The sequence below is a fragment of the Osmerus mordax genome, chromosome 11, assembly GCF_038355195.1.
Source record: "Osmerus mordax isolate fOsmMor3 chromosome 11, fOsmMor3.pri, whole genome shotgun sequence".
NCBI lineage: Eukaryota > Metazoa > Chordata > Actinopteri > Osmeriformes > Osmeridae > Osmerus > Osmerus mordax.
In genome coordinates this window covers 8,288,077-8,297,939 of record NC_090060.1, presented here as the reverse complement: position 1 = coordinate 8,297,939, position 9,863 = coordinate 8,288,077, and the positions used below count along the sequence as shown (strand labels likewise).

At 41.3% G+C, this 9,863-nt stretch overlaps 1 protein-coding gene across 3 annotated transcripts; it reads left to right on the top strand.

Moving 5' to 3' along the window:
• Positions 1-1,049: 1,049 nt before the first annotated feature.
• Positions 1,050-9,017, top strand: si:ch211-195m9.3 (galaxin). Of its 3 annotated transcripts, none has more exons than XM_067246790.1 (7): positions 1,050-1,257; positions 2,227-2,406; positions 3,253-3,287; positions 4,335-4,408; positions 6,840-7,192; positions 8,473-8,541; positions 8,653-9,017. In XM_067246790.1, the coding sequence occupies exons 1-7, from the start codon at positions 1,053-1,055 to the stop codon at positions 8,901-8,903; spliced, it is 1,167 nt and encodes a 388-aa protein (XP_067102891.1). In that variant the 5' UTR covers positions 1,050-1,052; the 3' UTR covers positions 8,904-9,017. The 3 variants fall into 3 exon arrangements, 2 of the variants coding, with proteins under 2 accessions (XP_067102891.1, XP_067102892.1); XR_010877800.1 differs by having other exon boundaries at positions 1,060-1,257; positions 3,219-3,287; XM_067246791.1 differs by lacking the exons at positions 8,473-8,541; positions 8,653-9,017 and adding an exon at positions 7,623-8,448.
• The last annotated feature ends 846 nt before the right edge of the window (positions 9,018-9,863 follow it).

The following is a 9,863-nucleotide window of genomic DNA, read 5'->3' as shown; positions in this document are numbered from 1 at the left end:
CTCTCCCTCCCTCCATTCCTTCCTCCGCCCCCCCATCTTCCTCTCTCCCTCCTTCCATACCTTCCTCCGCCCCCCCCTCTTCCTCTCTCCCTCCCTCCATACCTCCCTCCCGCTTACAGCACACTCTTTGTGAACTTCTCTTGGCCTTATGAGGCGCGGAGAAGTTCCACTCTAATTTCGCTCTGGTGACTGCAGTTTTTACAGAGCGCAAGACCAGAAGCGGAAGTGGGAAACTGCTTAGCTTGGGTACTGAAATGAAAATGTTAATTGACAAAACATACAAAACCCATCTCACTTAATTTCCGCAGCTGTAAAGTCAGCCTACATAACCCTGACATGGATTGTTATCACTGGCATGTTTTAAATCTGAAATATGAGAAAGGTGTGACACTGTGTGATTCAAGCCAACTGTTTATTTCAGGCACTGTGAGAATCTGCACCTGGAACGGTGCGCTAGACAGTTTTTCCACCCCAACAATGCTACCTGTTGTGAAGGTGCGCTGTACAGAATGTGGGCAGATGCTATGACCTTTTTTTGCAATGTGTATGTATACATTACTGTAGGTATCTGTTCTGTGTACTATGTAACACGATACCATCTATTTACAGGTCACTTAACTTTTGGGTTGAACCAGAATGCGTCGCAGTGCTGTGGGGACCAAGCCTACAACCCTCTCAATGAACATTGTTGCAATGGCACGGTGCACATCAAGCCTAAGGCTCGAGTCGACTGCTGTGGTTCAGGTCTGTGAGTCACCCAGCAGAGAACACATTACCTGGATCTTAGAAAGTTCTGTAAATAAACCCCCCCCCCCACAGCAGTCAATATCTCCACGTCTAGTTATTTACTGAAGGGTTTGGTATCAATGCTGCTTGTTTTGTGCTACAAGCTTTCGAAGCCCAGGGTTTTATAGTTAACCTATGATGACATTTAAAGATATGTGCAAGACTGTCATAGGTCAACCAATGACACTGGTGTTGGCGCCGAATAGCTTGTCTGTCATGTCAACTGATATCAGCAACCCTTGCCTGAGAAGGGGTTCTTTACATCAATGGAGCTGCATTCAGTCAACAGTCCGGGTTGTCATCCTCATGCAGAGCTCTGGGACACACACACCCAGCTGTGCTGCGGTAAAGAGGGGAAACTGCTGAACAGAAAGAATGAACACAGCAAATGTTGCGGAGTCATTCGATTTGACATACGGAACGAGACTTGCAACCACACCTTGGATGTGGTGCCCTGGCCTTGCGGAAAAGGTTAGTCTAGCACCCGTACAGACATGCTGTATGTATATGACACCAAAATCTACATCTGCGTTAACCAGGGTCCCTTGCAGATTAGTCTGTCACCAGTGCAGAGAGGTGTAAACATACTAGTTCTACAAATGTGTCAATTTAGTTAACGTAACATCAAGTATCCAAGCAGGTAACACTTCATTTGGATGGTCCATCTGTTGACACACTATAGGTTTTCATTAACTACTCAGTATCATGTCAACAATGTATCAGTTTACATTCAACAAAACTGTTTCAACAGATATGTAGTTATGCATTCAACTAACTGTCTGTTGAAACTGTGTTTAATGTCAACTGATACATTGTTGACATGATACTGAGTAGCTACTCACAGCTTATAATGTGCCAGATGGACTATCAAAATGCAACACACAAACTACAGAAAGTTAGTTGAATATTGGTTTATGACCTGTTGAAAACAAGCTTTCAACGTCAGCAGACACTTTCAGTCAAATTTGTAGATCAACACTTGAAATGCACCTGATAGTCTACAGACAGTTAGTTGAATGCATAATTACATATCTGTTGAAACAGTTTTGTTGAATGTAAACTGATACATTGTTGGCATGCTACTGAGTAGTTAATGATAACCTATAGTGTGTCAACAGATGGACCATCCAAATAAAGTGTTACCAAAAAGCAGACCAAAACATTTGACTTGTCTGACTGACAATCAAACTCATATATCGATATTATAATATTTAGATATGGTATTGTATTATCATACAATACCAAAGGCAGCTGGATGACTAGCAGCTGACAGGTTCAAACTGGATAGAGACTGTCTGGGGAAATGCCACAGGATGCCTTTGCCTTGCTTTGATGTTCTGCTCTGAATAAGCCAACATTCCCATGTTTCCAATTTTATAAGTGGTTCTGAGCATCAATTTAATTGCACAAATTCACACAAAAAATTGTGTCTTTCCACAGAGTCCTGGGACGCAGAGAAACAGTTGTGCTGCGGCCCTGAAAAAAAGATACTGAACAAAACGAATTATCAGAATCTATGCTGCAGCTATGATCAATACGACCCCAAAAAAGAGTGTTGCACTGACAACTTGAAGGTGTTGTCCCTACATGACTGTAAACCAAAAATCCAGTCCACTGCAGGTTGGCGCACACACACAGATCATGTCACCAAAGGCTATTCAAAGATGTCAATCTGTAACAGTAGTGTTGATCTGTTAGCCATGGCCCCTTAAAGATCAGTGCCAGTATGCAGTGTGGAGATATCATAATGCAGTGTAAACATGTATTATTATGATTTTTATATATATTTAAATATTATTTTACAAACGTCAATTAATAGGACAAATGTCAATTGTCAAATGTCAACTACGTAAAAGTTTTTTTTGAAGGTAACAAGCCTGACTAGCAAGCTAGCTCATCAAACTGTATTAACATACCAAATGCAGCTGCCATGTCACATGACCTGCAGCATAGCAGAAACAAACCCAGACCCCAGAATGGACCGGAGAGATCCAGTTATATAGACTATATTATTTCTACCGTACAACCAGGTCAAAATATTTAGACAGACTGATTTGATCCTTAATTTGTTCACAAACCACAATGCTTGCCTTAATTCGAAAACATTCCTGAAAATGAGATTACAATCCTGATCTTTCAAAGATCACCATTACGTCAGGGTAAATTGTAATGCTATTTTTAAGTGTTGACTGTTGGCACATGAAGGAGGTTTGGGATAGTGTCTAAAATTACAGTTGGGAATTTTTATTACAGAAGTGATCTTAATCTCCCTCACTCTTGGTCCCCCCCCCCACCTTCACAATAAAATCTAGGTTTAATATATTATGCATTTTAGGTATTCACTTTTAAGATATTATATATTGTTTGCAATGACTGTTCATATAGAATTATTAGGGTTTATTTATACATGTGTATATGGAACCACCCCGTAGGACTTGATGCTAAACTGGAAACTTGTCTCTGCAGTTAATGATGTATCCAGAAATACAAACCTGACTCAGGTAAATCAACTCTTCAGCTGAATTCTGTCGTAAACACTCTCTTTACACACCTACACTGTCCCTATACCCTCCAGTCATCGCACAAGCATTCATACAATGTATTTGAGTAATCTCCAGGGTTTGCAAGGTTAGATGTAAGTGAGTAAATGCCACTGGCTATTGCATCCTTTTATGAATATATATTGTTGGAATGTTTTCATGCTTTACTGGACAGTTTTTTGGTGAAGTGTGAAATGAAAGGCAGGGAGAGAGAAGAGAGGGAGAGGGGGGAAATACATGCAAAAAGGGCCAAGGTCAGATTTGAACCCAGATCTGGTAGGGATCACAGATCTGGTAGGGATCACAGATCTGGTAGGGATCACAGATCTGGTAGGGATCACAGGGAAGAACAGGGCAGATCCAGTACAGCAGAGTGGGGCAGAACACAGGTGAAGCTTGTAATGGTAAAGGTTCTCAACTGAGGGAAGTGGTTGAAAGCTGATTTCAGTCTGAGGTAGTTACTGAGTCTACTTTACTGCTCCGCTCTACTCTGCTTTCATTTCGATGCTGGTGAATGGTCTCTGGATTCCCTAGTTGTGGCCTCAGAGTAACTGCTGCGATCAAGCCCCACCCTGCCTAGATCTTCTGGCGTGGGCACTTTTCTCTGTGTGTGTGTCTGACGGAAAAATTCCGTTCTTTTGTGTCACTTGTGCTGGGCACTCGGCTGTCAGTGCTCAGACCAACCACGTTGGTAAGAGTTTGTTGCCTTTTTCTGTGTTTCTGGGAGATTTCTGGGAGATTACTTTTCTTTTACAATACCAGTGTTAGCCTGCGTATGAGTGCAATGTCACATTTGGTAATCTTTCATACATGTGCTGTCACATCCTATTTTTCTCTCTTTTTTGTGTGTGTTTATGGCTTGTGTTACGTGCTTGTGTGTTGTTGCATGTGCTTGTTTGTTTGTATGTCTCTGTGTGGGGCCAGCATGTCTATGTGTATGAGTGCAGGTGTCTGTGTGTGCATGCTCGTGATTGCCCTTTGACTGGTGCGCGTCTCTCTGTCCGTAAGGGTAACCAGGGAGATCACGTCTGTGAAGAGGACAACAACTATCCTCAATCTGAGACCTGCTGCAACGGACACAAGTGAGATGGTCTTTTTGTTCATAACTATTTGTGAGAGAGAGTAAGAGAGAGACAGACAGAGACAGACAGAGGCATTTAAAGGCAGAGAATCAGAATCAGAATGGGATTTATTCGCCATGAAAGTTTGCACAGACAAGGAATTTGCTTTGGCAGGAAGGTGCATTCAATAAACAGGGGACCTAAAATTTAAATATGTGGACTATCTATACTAAGGGTACATAAACTAGCAGTACTAGTTTGATTGTCAGTCAGACAAAAAAATAGGCAGTGAGACACAGAGACATGGAAAAGTTAAGGGCAAGAATTAAACATCATTGTCATGATGACAATGATGTGAAAAATGTGGAAAAAACTGTTTTGTTTGGAAAAACCCCAGTCAATCGTCTCCAGTCAGATGAGTTAATCTGATGCAATGTCTTGCAATGGAAAACCTCAGACATTCTGGAAAGCAAAGAACATTTTTGCATTAAACAAACAGACAGACCCAGTTAAAATGTCTTGCTAGACTAGGCATTGCTAGACTGTACAATACCTCTTTTTATGTGGGTCTGTAAATGTGTCGAGTCAAACTCCCTGTCTGAAGAATGTAATGTTCCTGTCTGGTTTGCTGGGTGTGTCTGTGCCTTGACCTTTCCTCCATTCTGCCTCAATAGGAGATGAGACAAGGTCTCACCCTCAGGGTGGAGAGCAGTTACTGGAGGTTTCTGTTTCCTTCATTAGAAAGGGGTGTAGTGAAGTGATGTACTAATGTGCTATTATTATAAATATACATTTGGATGACCATTTATCATTTATGATTAATATAATAATTTTGTCATCATTAATTATAATATTTAAAGTCAGAGAATAATTAATTGAAAGTATGAACAACTAATACATTCACATTGTGTAATGTGTAATGCAATTATTCATATCAGATGGCTGAGCGGTTAGGGAGTCGGGCTATTAATCAGAACGTTGTTGATTCGATTCCCGGCCGTGCCAAAAGACATTGTGTCCTTGGGCAAGGCACTTCACCCTACTTGCCTTGGGGAGAATGTCCCTGTACTTACTGTAAGTCGCTCTAGATAAGAGCGTCTGCTAAATGACTGAATGTAAAAATCACTAAATAATTTATTACCATTCATTACCATTCTGTGGTATGTAGGCTAAATTATAATTTCAACACTGGATCACACTAGTTTGAAAGGTGGCAACGTCTTTCTTTTTTGGAGCAGATTGCACATAAAAGACAATTACATGTTAATACACACAATTACAAATAAATAATGGAATGTACAAATGATTAACAAATGCAATGAATTCAATGGCAGAGGTGAGGTAAGTGTTGTCAACCAAATGAACAACAGGTCAGAGATATTAGGATTGTGAAATTGTATTGGGATGTGGACACATCACTGTAGTGCTATTTATCCATGTAAATGATTTTAGTGTGAGTTGTGAGTTGAGGTTTGGAGATATTGTTTGCCTTCTCTCGAATGAAATGGAGCTAGATGGCCCTCAGTTTGTGGTGTTCCAAGCCCTAAAATACATTAACACACAACAGTAGTGTCTCTATCCAGAAAGCATGACCCGGTTACTCAAGATAATCCACAGACTTTGTTGTGAGCAGTTTCATGAAGTATGTGCTTTCTACCACACAATAGTATCACTGAGCAGAAGGAAGCATTGTGCGTGGTGATATGGTTGCCGGGTACAGTTAGGAAGTTGATTTGTGGTGAACCATCCCTTTAAAGAGTAACTAAAGTCTTTGCTGGGGTAAACCTCTATGGTCAAATCTCACACATGTCCTATCTAATCAATTGTGGTCTTGATTCTGACAGATCTATGCAAAAGTGTTTTTTTGATTACATTGTGGTAAATCCCAGCTTGTTTAACCCCTAGTGGTTAAAGACTTTTGAAGACATTTGTGATGTCAGAGGGCCTTTTTGAGGTAGTCTGACATATTAAAGGGAGGGACTCTGAAGTGCCCTGAGATGTGCTTACTCGAAAGGCTATCCAGTAAACATGGATGACAGCGTGGGAGTTGGGAAGTCCGAGGCTTGTAGCGCACTTAATTCCTGGTTGTAACTCTAACCCCATTCTGATTCTGATTGGAATGGCCCAATATGTCAGGCGTTTACCTTGCTATGTGGTTCATTTGCAAACAGAGAGCTACAAATAGCCACATGGGCTTTTGTTCACCATTTGCTCACAAGAAAGGGTCTGTTCTAGGTCTTATTGTTGTGTTGTTGGGCATCTTTAAGCTAAGAGCTTTTACCCCATAAAGCAGCTCAAGTACTGACACATGCTACATTGTGTGCTTATTGTACATCTCCCAGGACAATAAAGCTAATAAATCTATTGTAAAACTTGATAGCGTGAGATGAATTACTCACCTGAGACCATTTCATAAGTATGCATTTGACCGCAGTCTGTTCTGTCTTTGCAGGCACAAGGCTATTAGGACCACATGCTGTGGAACTAAGGACTACAACTACTCAGACCTACAACTAAAGTGCTGCCACGGCATTCTATATAACCTCACCCTCTTGGGCTGGAACCCACAGAAGGCCCAATGCTGTGGGAGCCTTCTGCTGAAGGAACGATCTAACTCCACCCAGGAATGCTGCATCTCCTCCCAAGGCAGGTCCCTTGCTTACAAAGCCCAGCCAGGACTTTCCTGCTGCGGACACCACTACTACAACACCTCCCTGTGGTTATGCTTTTCGGAGTCCCTGTTCCCATTGAGCGTGTGGTCAAGACAGACATCCGGCGTGAAAACTGGAGCAAATAACCATACAGGTGAGTGTTCCATCTCAGAATGGGTTTAGAATGGCTTGTGTTCGTTGTCTATGCACTTTAGCATGCAGACAGAGATGAACCAGAGGGTTGGCTGGTAGCAGGCAGAAAGAAGGAAGAACAGGTTAGCAAAAAATGCAAGAGTTCAAGAACTACTTGAGGGATCTAGATGTGAATAATACCATGGTAGCAGTGACAATTATCTGACAAGGTGTGCTTGAAAAGCCAGGGTTGATGTACTGCAGGATGAGCTAATGGGTGGCAGGTGTGAAGGATTCAGGCAGGACAGGAACATAAACACAGGGGACAGTGCCGGTCCTTCCTATAGGCGACAGGCAGCCGCCTAGTATAGGGTGGCATTAAGAGGGGGGTGGCAATTTCCCAAGTGCATCCATTTAAATTAACCCTCCCACTGTCGGTAAACCTTGCCTAGGGCACCAAATGCGCTAGGACCGGCAATGACAGTGGAACCAGCTGGGGGTGAAAAGAGACAGGAAGTTGAAAAGTGCAGTGGCTGTAACACCCTCTTAATGTGTCCTGTTTACCTGTTGTGGTGGAAATTTGGAATACAGTTATAATGTGTGTGTTTTATATATGAGGAATGTGTTTTAATGGAAGTCTAAAGTTGGTTAAGAAGCTTGATACAATGAATGTTGAAACAACTCCATTTGGTAGAGATGCCATTTTATGACACCTGGGGAGGATGAGACAGCTGGTCTGGAGACAATGTGAATTCAATTGTATTGTTATTGTGATCTGAGGGAGCAGTTTAAGATAGATGAACTGATCAAGCTGCTCTGACCCTTCCTGTTGCATGGGTGGGGTTAATTAAATACTTGTTTGAAGATGTCCACACAAAGGACAGTTGACCATTTGACTGGTGAACTCCTGTGGCTTTACTATCTACTGGTTTGGGGAGAGATGCCACATCAAAGAACTGTGGGACACATGGTATGGAGTCAAACTGTCACTGAGCAGTGCTGACCAATCACAGAGTTCGCTACATTGATGGATTGACCATCAGAAGAACCATTTGATCTAAAGTTTATATAAGGCAGGGTTTTAGGGTTGTTCTTCATCACTCTTGCGAACGACCTGTGGCTAGCACCTCCTTCGTTATGACTGATCACAAAGTACTTTGTTAATTCTTAATTTGTACAAACAAAATAAATTTATTGAAACCGCCATCTCTTGACTATTCAAATCTACACATTGCCACTAGAATTCTTCCATTACACCTGTAATCCATTTAAACAATGTTCAATGCAAAAAACTTTATTAAGGGTCAAAACTGACTGGGATACAACTTGTAAGGCTAGTGGACTTCCCCTTTCTGGAGCTTTGTGGAAAAGGTAACCTTGCAATACTTTTATTAATGTGTCTTCTGCCTATGTAGAGTATTTTTTTTAATTATTATTATGTTTTCACATTTCAAATAATTAGTGTGATGTGTGTGTGTGTAGTGTTCCTAGGGATTGTGAAGTCAGCAAAGGACAACAATCGCTGTGTAGAAATGGTGAACATGCTTCAAATATACTGGATGGGAAAGGCTCGAGTCATGACTACCTCTCCACCAGTTCACTTCTGCCTCTCTGACTCCTCTCGTCTGTTGATTGGGAAGATGTACATGTGGAGTCAAAATAATACCTTCTCTGAGCTCAATGATCTCTCCTCTATCCACTTCATCTTCTCCAGGTGCAATGACAAGCACTGAACTTCAGTCAGCTTCACCAAGTAATGATTCACATTTAGGCCTATCCAATGCTTTCATCCCAACAATATGTTATGGTATTTTGTTTGTATTTAAATTTAAAGTTTTTACAACTGATTTTTCCCTTCTCGTGATATTTTCAGGCATGTAGCCTACTCATTGCATTCATTCATTAATAAAGAACCCCCTTTGAAGATTATTCTACGACGTTACCTGGCAGTAGAAGATGGAATCGCGATTCAGACAGTCCCATCTGCTAACTGAAAATATGCCCCCCAAAACGTAAATAAGTTTGACATTTATTTAGTGGAAAATCGCTCATTCATAAAAAGCTCACTGGTAGCGATCATTGTCAGTAACAACGCAAAATGCGATATAGCCCTGTGTGGAGAAGCTGCCCCGGTAAATTGTACTACTACGGTACAGTACTAGTAGACTACTGCTGTGTTCGTCTTGGTAGCGATTGCGTTGGTTGATTTAACGTTCCGTTGTACGGTTTAGGCTGAAATTAATTATTTTCATGAACAGATTGGTTTAGGCTGTGGCAATGAAGTTCAGGTTAGTAGTTAGATAGACTTTTGATTAAGTAAGGGGAGTGCCGAACATGTTCTGTCGCCGTTTGACTTCCTACAGCTGTGTAGATGTTTTTGTAGTGTCTCGCGTAGGCTACAGCATTGCAGTTAGCAACACTGGTTTGAAACCACAGGTAATGATAATTTCACCCACAAATCGTTTACTTGTAATGTAATGTCATAATAAATCCTACAACGAAAATGTATTTGTGAGGAATGTTTATTTTAAAGATTGAAAACAGATGCATCATAGACCACTGTAGTATGTGTTGCCCGGGCAACAGAGGCTAATGTCATGATGCTAATGCTTCAGTGAAATAGTAGACTACCGTTTCCAAAAGTAGATTTGGGCCTACTTCCTTAATAATATCAGCTAATATTGTACATTACA

What these genes read in the sequence shown, in the direction of transcription:
- si:ch211-195m9.3 (XM_067246790.1), top strand. Translation starts at nt 1,053, where the DNA reads ATGGAGCTGCATTCAGTCAACAGTCCGGGTTGTCATCCTCATGCAGAG. An exon ending in AAAAATCCAGTCCACTGCAG is followed by an intron (nt 2,407 to 3,252) that starts GTTGGCGCACAC and finishes TTGTCTCTGCAG; the next exon opens with TTAATGATGTATCCAGAAAT. An exon ending in TCTGGAGCTTTGTGGAAAAG is followed by an intron (nt 8,542 to 8,652) that starts GTAACCTTGCAA and finishes GTGTGTGTGTAG; the next exon opens with TGTTCCTAGGGATTGTGAAG.